The sequence below is a fragment of the Solea senegalensis genome, linkage group LG1 (assembly GCF_019176455.1).
Source record: "Solea senegalensis isolate Sse05_10M linkage group LG1, IFAPA_SoseM_1, whole genome shotgun sequence".
NCBI lineage: Eukaryota > Metazoa > Chordata > Actinopteri > Pleuronectiformes > Soleidae > Solea > Solea senegalensis.
The window spans coordinates 38,408,640-38,423,137 of NC_058021.1; the positions used below are offsets into that span (position 1 = coordinate 38,408,640).

The 14,498-nt window shown below is 47.6% G+C and overlaps 1 protein-coding gene across 1 annotated transcript; it reads left to right on the plus strand.

Annotated features, from left to right (window-relative positions):
- Positions 1 to 1,613: 1,613 nt before the first annotated feature.
- On the plus strand, positions 1,614 to 14,231 carry si:ch211-230g15.5 (protein piccolo). Its single transcript, XM_044044300.1, is given in 14 exon segments — positions 1,614 to 2,400; positions 3,706 to 3,858; positions 3,950 to 4,048; positions 5,475 to 5,551; positions 5,553 to 5,665; positions 6,377 to 7,081; positions 7,083 to 7,132; positions 7,392 to 7,911; positions 8,300 to 8,634; positions 8,761 to 8,926; positions 9,907 to 10,018; positions 10,160 to 10,280; positions 12,322 to 12,616; positions 13,464 to 14,231. Coding segments are annotated over 14 exon segments (3,519 nt in total). The 5' UTR covers positions 1,614 to 1,782; the 3' UTR covers positions 13,619 to 14,231.
- The last annotated feature ends 267 nt before the right edge of the window (positions 14,232 to 14,498 follow it).

A 14,498-nucleotide genomic window follows, 5' to 3' on the forward strand; every position in this document is an offset into this window, starting at 1 on the left:
ACAATGTTTTTGTTATTTTGTAAAAGTGTAGTGTGTGAGTGTGTGTGTGTGTGTGTACATATCTCTCTCTCTCTCTCTCTCTCTCTCTCTCTCTCTCTCTCTCTCTCTCTCTCTCAGTCCTCCTGAGCTCTGTGTGGTGCTGTCTCTCCTTCTCTCTCTGAAACCTCTCATTTTCTTCCACTGCGTTCCTCCAGCAGCAGCGGACTCATCAGGCCCTGGCAGCCGCTTCACGGTGGCACTGAGCCGGCCTCATTCCCAGCGCAGACCCGGCAGGTGCGGCAGCGGCAGCGGCGGCGGCGGCTCGGTGGTCCTCATAACCGACTCATGGATGCTGGATCCCCAGGCTGCTGTTCGGGGGCAGAGCCGGGGCTGCGGATGAAATCCTAAACAAAGTGCGACACACACTCACACACACACACACACACACACACATGCAGATCATAAACGGGCCTGTGTCGCTGTGCAACTTTGTGTCCGTGCGCAAAGAGAAGCAGAGGTGAGGCAGCTGTTGTTGTCTGAGGGGGGAGAGACACAGAGAGGGAGGGAGGGTGACGCGCTGTCAGACGAGGAAGTGAGTCCCTCTCTACATACATACACACACACACACACACAAACACACACACGCCCATCTGAGCCTGAAGAAGCCGCTCATCTGATCACACTCTCCCGGTGCAGACATGGACAGACGCGGCCCGGAGTGAAACCTGCAGGACGGAGCCGACCACAGAGGTAGGAGGCCGGGGGGGAGATGGGGGGAGACATTAACGTGGACGTGACCAAAAAAAAACCAACTGTTTATATTTGGTGAGGTTCGCGCGCACAGAAATGAGAATACCAAGGGCTCCATCTTTGTTTTCTTTTATAGTCACGTGTGTGTGTTTTTGATCTGTGGCCTAACTACGCGTCACCGCAGTACACGAGGACAGGCTGCGGGGACAGATGGGGACACATCTGGCCCGCTGCGTGCGTGGACTCTCAGTGAGTGGCACCTGCTGCTGCTCGCGCGGCGATGGCACGTGAACCTGCAATACTCTTGTCATTCACTCTGTCATTCATCGTTCACCTGCCAACACACACACACACACACACACACTGAGTCACATGACCTAAAGAAAGTTAGCTTTATAACACTGCTATTCATCTTTAACTAAATTATAACTAGTACTTCAGGTTCGCTCGTGACTCAAACAAACTTAAAGGTCAGTGTTTGTAAGTTTGGCTGTATGAGGTTCTGACACATGAGTCAGTACTGACTGTGACTGTGAGCGCCCCCTGCTGCTGAGAACCAGCCTGAGACATGGACACTCACGGGAACAAGGAAAATCAGATTATTATTATTATGAAGACTCAACAAAAGAGTCACGGCTGTATCTCACTGTGAGACTGAAGTTTGTAAACCGACTCACTCTCCCACACCAAAGCCCAGAGAGAAAACCAGGAGCTGCTGGTCTACTGCTGCCTCGTGTGGTCACTTGAGGTAAATCTGAATGAAGGATTTTAAATGCCGAAGTGACATAATAAGACATTTGAACTCAGTGATGGACGCAGCAGTGGATCAACAACTGTGTGCTGTGAATCACTGATTTTCTCTTTGGGGAAAAGTCTGTCTCACAGTGAGATAAAGACGTGAACATGTTCTTATAATAACAGAAATAGAGTGAGTGGTTTACACAGCAACATAAGCTTGTCAATATGTTGGTAACGTGGAGCTGTCTCTCTCGGTGTCTCTCTCTCTCTCTCTCTCTCACTCTGTCTCTCTCTCTCTCTCTGCAGTGTTGAAGGATGGATCAGGAACCTCTTTGTCCGAACTCGTCAGAAGGCGGTGAGTCCACCGGTGACACCAGCCCTCAGGCGTCGTCCACATCCACATCGGACTCTACCACTCCCACCACCCCCACACCTCCACGCCTCACGCTCAACCCCATGCTCCTGGACTCCTCGACAGCCGTGTCGGCACCCACCACGTCCTCCCCTCCTCCCCCTCTCACCCCTGCTCCCTCCGTCTCCACCACTCATGGCACGAAGGCAACAGCAGCAGCAGCGGTGGCGTCTCCGCACATCCTCGTCCCAGCACCGCCTAAACTCACCCCCACGGTGACCCCTGCCCTCAGAACATACTCTCGCCCGATCCTCCCCTTGCCCGGCGCCTCCAAACCACCTCCCACCACACAAACCTCTCCACTTCTCCCTCCGCCCGCCACTTCCTCCACTTCCTCCCCCCACGCTATTGCCAGCATGGCCTCCCCAGTTGTCTCCCCCCCACACACACACAGCTGCTGTCCCACCATGTCATCGAAGACCTCCACCAGCCTGACCAACGGGAACACCAGGCCTGTGTCCACGGCGACCTCCACGCCCATCACGCCCTTTCACACACCAGCCAGTCCACCTGGCAGACAAGTAACTATAACACACGCACGCACACACGCACGCACGCACGCACGGACGCACACACCACGTATCACTGTAAAGGAGTAGTTGATTGTTAGAGCAGTTTTTAGACATTACATTCTGGAAAATATCCCAAAATTGCTTCTTAATAGAACATATTTTAGAAAAAGAAAATATTTTAGCCACTTTACTCAAGACTCAGTTCATAAAATCTACGTCAGCTTAAGTCTACGATGTGTTAAGAACACATTCACGTCTTTATCTCACTGTGAGACAGACTTTTCCTACAGGAACTGAAGTTTGGAAACCACTCACTCTCCCACACCAAACCCCATAGAGAAAATCAGTGATTTTAACGTCACAGCACACAGGAGCTGTTGATCCACTGCTGCCTCCATCACTAAGTTCAGATGTGTTAGTTTGTCACTTCGGCATATAAAAACCCTTCAATCGACTTCAGCAGAGTTAGGAAAAACTACTTAACGTATAATGGGGGCAGCAGTAGAACAGCAGCTACTGTGTCCCCACGAGCTAAAATCACTGATTTTCTCTATGGGGTTTGGTGTAAGAGAGTAAGTGGTTTACAAACTTCAGTTTCCTGTTGGAAAAGTCTGTGTAACCGTGAGATAAAGACATGAAATATGTTCTTCAGATATTGCAGACTTAAACTGACGACGTAGATTCATCTTTCGTTTAGTGGCTAAAATCACAGAGAGTGAGCCTCTGTGTCTCCACACATTGAGCTTTAATACGACAATACTATAATACCTCTCACACACACAGAAACACATGGACACCACTTATTTAGAAAGAAAAAAAAAGAGGGCGGTGAGTGTGTGTGTGTGTGTGTGTGTGTGTGTGTGTGTGAAGGTGAGAAACTGAACCTCTGAGAGCAGTGGAACTCTGCAGCATCTCCTCAGTGCAGAGTGTCGGTCAGTGTTTGAGGTTTCCTCTGCTTTCATCTGAGGGTTTCACATCCTCTCACACACACACTCACAGACACACACACACAGAGCTATAGTATACTGCACTGCCTTCCATTCATTTGGACAGCCTAAAAAAGCATTATCTGTATCCTAAAGTTTAAATCTTAGTCCTAAACTTTAACCAGTTCCTCAGAAATGAGGTTCTGCCTCATGAGGACCAGGTTTTGGTCTCCATGATGACGACTGGTCCTGACAAGGTCAGTGTTTATGACAGAAAAAAAAGGTCACAAATATGAGAACATGCACACACTGTCATGCTTTTCAAGGAAATAGAACAAGATGTCCTTACTGTGGACGTCTTCTTTAACTCCTCCTCCTCCTCCTCCAGGTATCACAGTCTCACCCTGCAGGCTCACCTGGTCTTGTGCGGACCAATCAGAGCCCGTCACCTGTCAGGCAGAGAGTATCCCAGCAGACTTTGCTCCTAGGAAAAAGTCTCAAAGGGTCTGGCCAAGACCAGGTGCTGCTGAGAGCTCAGATGGTAAACACACACACACACACACACACACACACATTGACTGGACAATCCTCTGTTTGTGTCTCTACCTTCTCCTCTTTTTTTCTTCCTGCAGCTGATTCTCACATCTGCTATGCGACCTGCCTCCTCCTCCTCTTCCTCTTCTTCTTCCTCCTCCTCCTCCTCCCTGTCCTCTAACCCTGCTTCTGCTCAGGTGAGCCTCCGAGCCTCGACACATCAGTGTTCCTGTGTTACATTGTTACTCTAATGCAGGGGTCGGGAACCTTTTTGACTCAGAGAGCCATGAAAGCAAAATATTTGCAAATTTATTTCAGTGAGAGCCATATAATATATTTTAAGACTGAATTTAACTAAATGTGAGAATAATAAGCCTCTGAATTTATTCTTTTAAATAATGTTGTTATAATACTCACCATTAATGCGACTTCTGGTTCTTGTGGACCCTTTTATTGGCAGAACAGCAAGACTTTCTTTGCGCAGTGTGTCACCAGCAGCATATCTTGCAATCACACTGAACTGCGACAAATGACTTACACTGTTGACTCATCCAAAGCAAGGGAATAGAACGGTGCTGCATTTATGTCATTCACTTGCGTTTCCTCCACTTCCAAAATCGATGGATGGATTAAAACAAGTGATAATATTTTATGTTTTATCTGAAAAGTCGAAATCTGCGAGCCAGATGCAATCATCAAAAGAGCCACACCTGGCTCGCGAGCCATAGGTTCCCTACCCCTGCTCTAATGTCATGAATGATTTTTTAAAGTTGTGTTTATTAACTTAGTTTTGCTTTGTAAACCACTCACTCTCCCACACCAAACCTCATAGAGAAAACCAGTGATTTTAACATCACACACACAGGATTTGTTGATCCACTGCTGCCTCCATCACTAACTTCATATGTCTTATTTTGTCACCTCAGCTTTTAAAATCCTTTGTTCATGTTTTTTCAGTGACACAAAGTGACCACACGAGGCAGCAGTAGACCAGCAGCTCCTGCATCCCAGCAAGCTTAAATCACTGATTTTCTCTATGGCCTTTGGTGTGAGAGAGTGAAGGAAAAACCCAACATATTTTAGCCACTTGACAAAAGTCAGTTTAAGTCTACGACGTCTTAAGAACACGTTCACGTCTTTACCTCACTGTTAGACCGACTTTTCCAACAGGAAACTGAAGTTTGTATACCACTCACTCTCCCACACCAAACCCCATAGAGAAAATCAGTGATTTTAGCTCGCGAGGACACAGGAGCAGCTGGTCCTCTGCTGCCTCATGTGGTCACTTTGTGTCACTGAGGTCAATCTGAACAAAGGATTTTAAAAGTGACAAAATAAGACATTTGAACTTACTGATGGAGGCAGCAGTGGATCAACAAATCCTGTGTGTGATCTTAAAATCACTGATTTTCTCAATGGGGTTTGGTGTGGGAGAGTGGTGAACGTAAATGTTGTTGTGGAAAAAGACACCAACCTCACACATCACACCTGCCCCGCCTAGTAACAGCTGCTAAGCTATGATTGGACCATCACTGTTGGTGGGAGCAGTTAAACTCACACCTTGAATTAAAGCAGATTTCAGATGTGGCTGAATCTCTCTCTCTCTCTCTCTCTCTCTCTCAGCTCCACAGTCTCACCCTGAGACCTCCCCTCCCCCCTGGGACCCTCACCCTACCCCCCACCCCTCCTCAAGCCCCACCTCGCCTCCCACCCCACTCCCTGCGCCCCTCCTCTCAGGCCGCGACCGCAGCCCAGCACCACGGCAACAGAGAGCCTGACCACGTCCACCCGCCACCTTTCTGTCCCGCCCCCAAGTAAGTCCCAGTGGGTGTGGTCACAGTGGACATGTGTTTATAACAATAATGCTGAGTCAGCATTGTATCGTGTGACTATTGTCTTTATCGTTAGGCCACACCTTCTTCATTCGCTAACTCCTCCCACAGTCTGTTTGAAATGTTGTGTATTCTCCACATTCACACGACCCTTTCTGACAGATTTATTTGTTTTTTATGTTCATTTAACGATCATCCACCCCTCAAATTTTTTTCCCGTTCGTTTTATGGTCATCATTCATCGGCCGATTTTACGCGTTCAACATCTAAAACTGTGAGCGCGATCTTTGGTAGATGAAATTCGCACATTTTCAAGACTTTTGCCAATACGCCAATACGTTTTTGGAACGCCGGCTTCTCCGACGTTCTTCAGTTACCATTTTACCATTCAAGTTCCAAAACTTCGTCACGAACATCTCCGCTAACACGAAGCTTTTAGGCAATTTTTACCCCCATTACCCCCCAAAAAGTAGCAGTGTTGTGTGTTCTCTGCGTCCACACGAGCTTCTCTGACAGATTTATTCGGTTTTCCCGTTCAACTTCCAGAACACTGAGTTCACAAAGGTCGTCTGTGTCCGTGCACAGATTTTTGAAATTCTGAAAAGTTTCTGAATTATCGGTTTGTTTGTGTGATTTCCCGCCTGAGAATGAACGGTCCTCATGTCTCAGTCGTTGTCTCTCATCCTCTTGCAGCTCTCTACTCTCCGGTGCGAGCAGTCCCTCTGAGGCCACGCCTCCACTCGCCAAACGGTCACAGAGCAGCGTCGCCACGGCAAACCTCCGCCCTCCAACCAATCACTGCTGCCCTCTCCAGTCAGGCCACGCCCATCGGCCGCCCCCTGGCCGGACTCAAGAACTGTCCGTTATCTCAGACTGTGCACGGTGCAGGCCAATCGCAGCACAGCGCGCTGACAGTAACCAAGCCTTCCTCGCACTTTGACCGGCCGCCATCTGCTGCGAGGCAGCTGCAGATCATTGCTCTCTCCTCGGGTCAACGTCAGACTCAACCCGGAGCGTATGCCCACGCCACGGTGCAGTCTCCGCCTCCGATTCCAACACTACCGCCACCGCCGGTCGCCACAGAATCTTCAGACATTTCCAGACAAACAAAGCGGACGCTGAGCGCTGACAACATTCCTCCTCTTCCTCTAAATGCCTCGCTTCCAAAAAAGACGTCACCTCTGCATACGCCGCTGCCGCTCCTGAGTCTAGCAACGCCCCCAGAACATCAGAACATACCACCGTCACAGAGAGGAGGAGACGCAAGGGAAAGCGAGGAGCAGAGAGGACGAACAGCGAGACAAGGAGCCAGAGAAGACGGGAGCGTTGCAAAAGACCTGAGGCTGGAGAGAGATGACACGAGACTGCAGAGAGACGACCCGAGGCTGGAGAGAGACGAGGCTGGAGAGAGACGACCCGAGGCTGCAGAGAGACGACCCGAGGCTGGAGAGAGACACCCGAGGCTGCAGAGCGACCCGAGGCTGGAGAGAGACGGAGAGGCTGCAGAGAGAGAGAGAGAGAGAGAGACTGCAGAGAGGAGGCTGGAGAGAGACGACCAGGCTACAGAGAGATGACCCAGGCTGCAGAGAGACACCCGAGGCTGGAGAGAGCGACCCAAGGCTACAGAGCGACCCGAGGCTGGAGAGAGCACCTGAGGCTGCAGAGAGACGCACTGAGGCTGCAGAGAGACAGACGACCGAGGCTGGAGAGAGACGACCCGAGGCTGCAGAGGGATGACCAAAGAGACAAAGTCAAGGACGAGAGACGGTGGCGGGCGGAGGAGGAGGAGCAAATGGAGGTGACGGAGGCCAGTCAGGCTCAGAGCGAGACAGGAGGAGGTGGAATGGAGAAGATAAAGGAAGAGGAAGCAGAGAGCGTCATGGACCAGTCTGAGACGACCACCGTGGATCAGGATCTCCACCAGCACCACAACATGGATCCAGTTCCAACCGTTAAAGACTGCAACACAGAACACAAACCCATCCAGTCCTCAGTTCCTGTCCTAGCACCAGTACAACCCTCTGTCCCCGTCCAAATCTCTGCCCCAGTCCAGACTTCTGTTCCAGTCCAAACTTCCATCACTGTCCAAACCTCTGTCCCAATCCAGACTTCTATCCCCAGCGCCTCTGTCCAGAGTCCGAGGCTGCTGGAGTGTCATCGCGAGCTGCCCCCTGTTGGTCAGGAGGATTTCTGTGAAAACATGTCGATCCAGTCTGACAACCAGTCAGGTACCTTCAAACACACAACTCCAGAACTCAACAAACAAACAATCATACAAACAAATAAACACAAGAAGTCACCTCTTGAGGAAATTCTATCAAAGCTCATCAACTTCTGAAGTTTCAAAATATAATTATTTTTATTTAACCAGCTAAAAGACCCATTGAGATCAAGATCTCTTTCACAAGGGTGACCTGGCCAAGAAAGGCAGCAGCACACATCATAGTTAAATAAAAAAACTATGGTTTAAAAACTTCACTTCCTTTCCTTTTGTGTTTTCACTGACAGGTTAAATTAGATATTACAATAGTTACCTGAATGCACCATCAAGAACAGTTTGAAATGTCCATTTTCAAATGTCTCATTTCCTGCTGTTTTCACGTCTCTGCTCTTCAGCGCTGTCCAGCCTCTCCTCTCAGTCTCCACCCTCTTCGCCCGTCATCACACCGTCGGTAGAACACACTCCTCCCCTCCGTCCCGCTCAGCCCGCCCACCTGACCAACCATGGCCAATCGCAGCACAAGCCTGAGGAAGTGGACACCGTGGTGGAGGAGGAGGAGTCGCGGTGTCTGACTGAGCCCGAGCTCCTCAGCCAATCAGAGGACGAGTCTGAGAGCTTTGGCCAACTGCTGAGCAGCAACTGGGAGCCGAAGGCGTGGCCTGAGGGACGGGAAGTTCTGACTCACCTGGTGGAGGGTTTTGTCATACAGGAAGGACTGCAGCCATTTCCTGTGTGTACACACACACACACACACAATGTTAGAGGACATTTTATATAATGTAATTTAATATAATAAAAAGTTGTTTTTCAGTGTGTGTGTGTGTGTAAGACGTCCCTTTGTCGTCATGTCCCTCAGGTGAACCGCTCGTCTCTGCTGGTTCCTGAACAGGTGACCTCGCCACAGGAAGTGAACGGGACTAATGGCAGGGCGGAGCTACCTGTGACGGACGCCATCAAACCAGCGGAGCCTTCGAGTGACTCAGACGAGGAGGATGGAGGAGACACGGACGACCCCGGCACGAGTAAGATTCTGCACCTGTGACACGTCTTTTTTCCATGGTGCGTTCAGGGACAGTTGGACAAGAGCTGAAAAATTATAATAATGAAGGAAAGTTCAAATGAACAAGAGAGTTTTTATATTTAAATAAATATAAAAGTGAAATAAAGAAGACAATTTTACTGTTATCATGAATGCTAATGTTAGCTGCTTAACTATTATCAGATAATTAGCCTTCTGTTAAAATTATAATTAAGGTAACAGCTAGCAGCTACGGCTAACAATATAAAATGATAACATTCATGTTGGGAGCTAAGCTACAAATGGCATCTGTGCCACCTGTCTGTACCTGTTAGCTATTCGCATATAGCCACATTAGCTAGCTGTTAAATTATCATCAGCGTAGCTACCGGAATCTATTTCTAGGATAACATAAACAATTAACATTCATGTGTGAATTAGGCTACAAACATGTTCAGCATGTCTGTGACTGTTAGCAATTAGCCACATTAGCCATCTGGTAAATCATTTAAATAGCTCAATGCTATAGCTAATAACAAAATGATAACATTTATCGTGGGGAGCTAGGCTACAAACCTCATCAGTCCCACCTGTCTGCAACTGTTAGCAATTAGCATATAGCCACATTAAAGTAAAGTTAGCTGGCTATGGCTAAAAATAAAAGGCTGACATTGATGTAGTAAATCTGTGACGTTAATTTAACAGAATTACGTAAATTTGTGTCTTAAAGAATTTTGTTTTATTAATAAATTAATAAAGTTCAAGACTGAAGCGGAGAAAAGTCGCTTAGCTTAGCAGCTTCATGTAATTAGCAATGAAAAGAGAAGCAGAGAAAATAAAGGAATTTAGTGAGTTATGGTTTGTATCATTCAAACCTTTAGTTTAGACTCCTCTTATTGTTAAATATCAAACAGACATAAATGTATATTTATTCTGTATATAATGTGTGGGATGTATTTTTCCCCCTCACTCACACACTCACAGGGTCGGGTCACAGGGACCGAACGGTTCTGCACTGCCAGTTCTGTGGCAAGAGAGGCCACGCCCACAACTTCATGCGGTCCAAACGCTTCTGCTCCACTTCCTGTGCACGCGGGTGAGTTCATTGATGAGGAGGAGGAGCAGGGTAACACGAGTGTTATGTGACTCGCTGTCACAGCAGCAGCAGCAGGATGTGGTGCAGAGAGACGTGAGCGTGAATCAAAGCAGCACTCTTCTGTCTGTCTCTGTCTGTCAGGTTCAACGTCCGTCTGACAAAGCGTCTGCGAGCTCTGAGCGCCGGCAGCCGCTCCGAGCGTCCGCGGCCGACCCTGAACAGAGCAGAGTCGGTGCCTGGGAAACCTCTGTTACTGCGGCTGGTAGGAACTCTGAACTCATCACTGTTTACCTCACAGTAACACAATAACACTGGACACATGTCACACATATAACATAAAAGACTCGGTTTAAGTCTTCCATATCTACGTCACATGTTCACGTCTTTATCTCACTGTTAGACAGACTTTTCCAACAGGAAACTGACATTTGTAAACCACTCACTCTCCCAAGCCAAACCCCATAGAGAAAACCAGTGATTTTAACATCACACACACAGGAGTTGTTGATCCACTGCTGCCTCCATCACTAAGTTCAAATGTCTTATTAAGATTTTTCGGCTTTTGAAATCATTTGTTCAGATTGACCTCAGTGACACAAAGTGACCACACGAGGCAGCAGTAGAGCAGCAGCTCCTGTGTCCCTGTGAGTTGAAATCACTGATTCTCCCTATGGGGTTTGGTGTGGGAGAGTGAGTGGTTTACAAACTTCAGTTTCCTGTTGGAAAAGTCTGTCTCACAGTGAGATAAAGACGTGAACGTGTTCTTAAAGACATATGGGCCCAAGGACTGTGTTTGGCAGAATGGCTCCACAGCACCCCCTAGAGTATTTAAAACAAACAGCTCCAGCAATTGGTTTCACAGACACACGTGAAAATTGACAAGCATGTTCATCAAGATGAGATCTAGAAAAAAAGTCTCTTCAGTCTATCACCTAAACCCAACAGGGAGGCAGCCATTTTGGCTCAAACTGCCATTTTTCATGATTTTTTGTGTGGCATTTGAACATACTCCTCCCGGAGCTTTGATGTGATCAACTTGAAATGTCATGAGGTCAATCTGGACGAGGTGAGGATTGAAAAGTTGTCAAAAGAGTTCACTTAAAGGGGACATATTATGCAAAATCAACTTTTTAATCATTTTAATACTTATATTTGGGACTCTGGAGGCCCTACCAGTCGCCAAAGTGTGGAAAAAGAATACTCAGTCATGTTTTCGTGGTCCCCCTTAGTGTAAGTATAGGCGATAAAACACGCGATGTTGAATTCCCTGCGCTTATGACGGCAGCATGCGCATTTCACCGCGAATGTTACCGCTCCACCAGTAAGTTTACTTCGAGAGCTCCGCCTTAGCTCCACCTTGTCCCTGCGAGAGTGCAGGCGAGGGAGGAAGAGCGGTATTATGTCAACGCGGAGGGACAAGTGTGCTGTTGGTGGCTGCACAGTGGAGCACAGTGTTTTACAGAGGATTTTATATATGAAGCTAATGTGCCGGATAAAGTCAGCAAACGTGTGTTCGCACCACTTCGCATCAGACTGCGGCCAGCGGTCGCCGTATTTAGTCAGGGGACGTATTTCACCGACGTACAAACACACACATTTTTAAGAAAAGGTCACATAGAGCTCATAACTGACCATTCTGACACGTCCTAATTAAAAATATTTGTTCAGTACGTCCTCCATGACTGGAGCACAGACTCAGTCTGATACAGTCACATACAGCAGCAGTTTATGCAGCTCGCCGCTGGCGATCAGCAGTGCTGTCCCTAAGAGTTTATAACTGATTTACAGTTCGGCAGTGTTCGGCTCGATCCTTGTGTCGGACGTCTCTTTCTGTGACGGCACTCTCGCTGTTTTCCGCGCACGCTGCCATGTTGATATTGTCAGAGAACTAGTGGAGGGAGGGGAATGGAGCGGAGGGAACAGGAGCTTAGTGAGCGCAGTAACAAGGACAAATCAGAAACCCCCTGGAAGAAGTGGGTGTGTGTTTGCCTGTGTCTCATTTGCATATAAAGGGACCAAGCACAAAACCGAGCGTTCTGAAAGGGGCGGGTTTAGCAGGGTTATTGAACTGCTATGATGCTTCATCCTTATGGTATTTTGACCAAAGCATGTCACTGACATGTTCATTAGGACACAAGGGAACTATTTTAACTTGGAGAAATAGGGTATAATATGTCTCCTTTAATGTTACATGGTTTCGGCACTAGGGGGCGCCAAATTCACAGCAAATTCTGATGGCCTGCCATGAAACATGGAACTGTTATAACTGTGATAGAAACTTCTGACATGTTTTTGTCCTCCAGCCTCGGGATCTGTGGAGCGCTGGTCGGCGTGAGAAGGAGGGGAAGGAGAAAGTGGCGATGGCAGAAGAGGAGGAGGACGAGGACATGGAAGGAGGAGGGGAGGAGGAAGACGACGACGACAGAGGAGGAGGAGGGGAGGACCTGTCTCTGGCTGTGGTGGCGAGGATGGAGCGACGCCCTCCTCACAGAGCGAGGAGGGCATCTGCGCCCGCCATGACCACCTCCACCACGTTTAAGCCCGCCCCCTCTCAGTGGAGTGTGGAGGACGTCACCGCCTTCATACACACACTGCCAGGTAGGCGGAGTCGTCGCTGTGATTTACGCTGTCTGTTGAGTGTCTTAATCGTCCCCAGACGACGACGCTGCTCTGTCTCCCCGTGTCCAATTAAGTGTGTCGCAAACAAAATGCTGAGATTAACCACGCAATGAGGTAACGCACATAGTTTTCCAGCAGCAGCTGTCAATCAGAGAAACATCTGGAAGAAAAAAACTCTACCGTCTCCCTCTTCATAAACACATTTTCAAACGCGTTTTATCTCATTTTTGTCTTTGTCTTCCACCAAAGACGATTGACCTTTCGTCCTGATACCACTTATCAAAAAGACTTGTCAGTTTAAGTCTACAATGTCTTAAGAACACGTTCACGTCTTTATCTCACTGTGAGACAGACTTTTCCAACAGGAAACTGAAGTTTGTAAACCACTCACTCTCCCACACCAAACCCCATAGAGAAAATCTGTGATTTTAACATCACAGCACACAGGAGTTGTTGATCCACTGCTGCCTCCATCACTAAGTTTAAATGTATTATTTTGTCAATTCGGCATTCAAAAGCCTTTGTTCAGATTTACTTCTGTGACACAAAGTGACCACAGGAGGCAGCAGTAGACCAGCAGCTCCTGTATCTCCGTGAGCTAAAATCACTGATTCTCCCTATGGGCTTTGGTGTGGGAGAGTGAGCGGTTTACAAACTTCAGTTTCCTGTTGGACAAGTCCGTCTCACCCTTTAAGAGAAAAAGTTTCCTTTCAGAAGTCACAGGTTAAATCGTGTTTTTGCACTAAAATGTAAAATAATCTGAGTTCCGACTACAAACGGAAAGCACCGTTCAGTGCTGAACTTGACCTCTGACCTTTGTGTCCAGGCTGCAGCGACGTGGCAGAGGCATTTAGGCTGCAGGAGATCGACGGCCAGGCTCTGCTGCTGCTGACCGAGGACCACCTGATGACCAGCATGAACATCAAACTGGGCCCAGCGCTGAAGATCTGTGCTCACATCAACGCCCTGAAGAACCAGTGAGGGACAGACCAAGAAGACGGGAGACAAGGTTTTTACAAAGGAGAGGCAATAAAGACACGTGATGGACGTGAACACTGTCACTGAAGGAGATTTTATGAGATTATAAACGGAGGTGTGGCCTTAGAGGTGTTAGACAACGAAACCCGAGTGCAGAGGACGTCTCTGACCTCAGACTGTAGCAGGAGACCACCAGGGGGCAGTGTGGGTGTGGGTTTGTATCTTTGTGTATATTTTCCATGCGACAGGAGAGTGTACATTTGAAGCTATTTCATGAAGGATTTTCAACATTTAATATATAAAAACAAAAAAATGGTCTATTTAGTTTTTTTAGAGCGTGACGTCACTGACAGATCTATCAAAGTAGCTACAACATAACCGGTGTGTGCGTGTGTGTGTACCAGAGAAAAGAATCATGACATTAACGATAAATAAAATGTAGAGTTTGTACGTGATTAATGAAAGTTTCATGTTTTTTATCCATTAATTCTGGACAGAAACTTAAAAAAAAAATAAATAATGAAGTCACGATCAGGGTTGAGGCTGTCGTCTTTAATCATCACATTTTTATGCTGTTCTGCTTGCAAATTATTTAATAAATGAATAATTAATCAAACATGTTGGTGTTTGGAATTTCTTCGTGTGAGCGCCCCCTGCTGCCCAGAACTGATTTTGTACACAGGTTTGTAAACCACTCACTCTCCCACACCAAAGCCCATAGAGAAAACCAGTGATTTTAGCTCACGGGGACACAGGAGCTGCTGGTCTACTGCTGCCTCGTGTGGTCACTTTGTGTCACTGACGTTAACTTGTACACAGGATTTCAAATGAAGTGTTAAAATAAGACATTGTAACTTTCTCTATGAGGTTTGGTGTGGGAGAG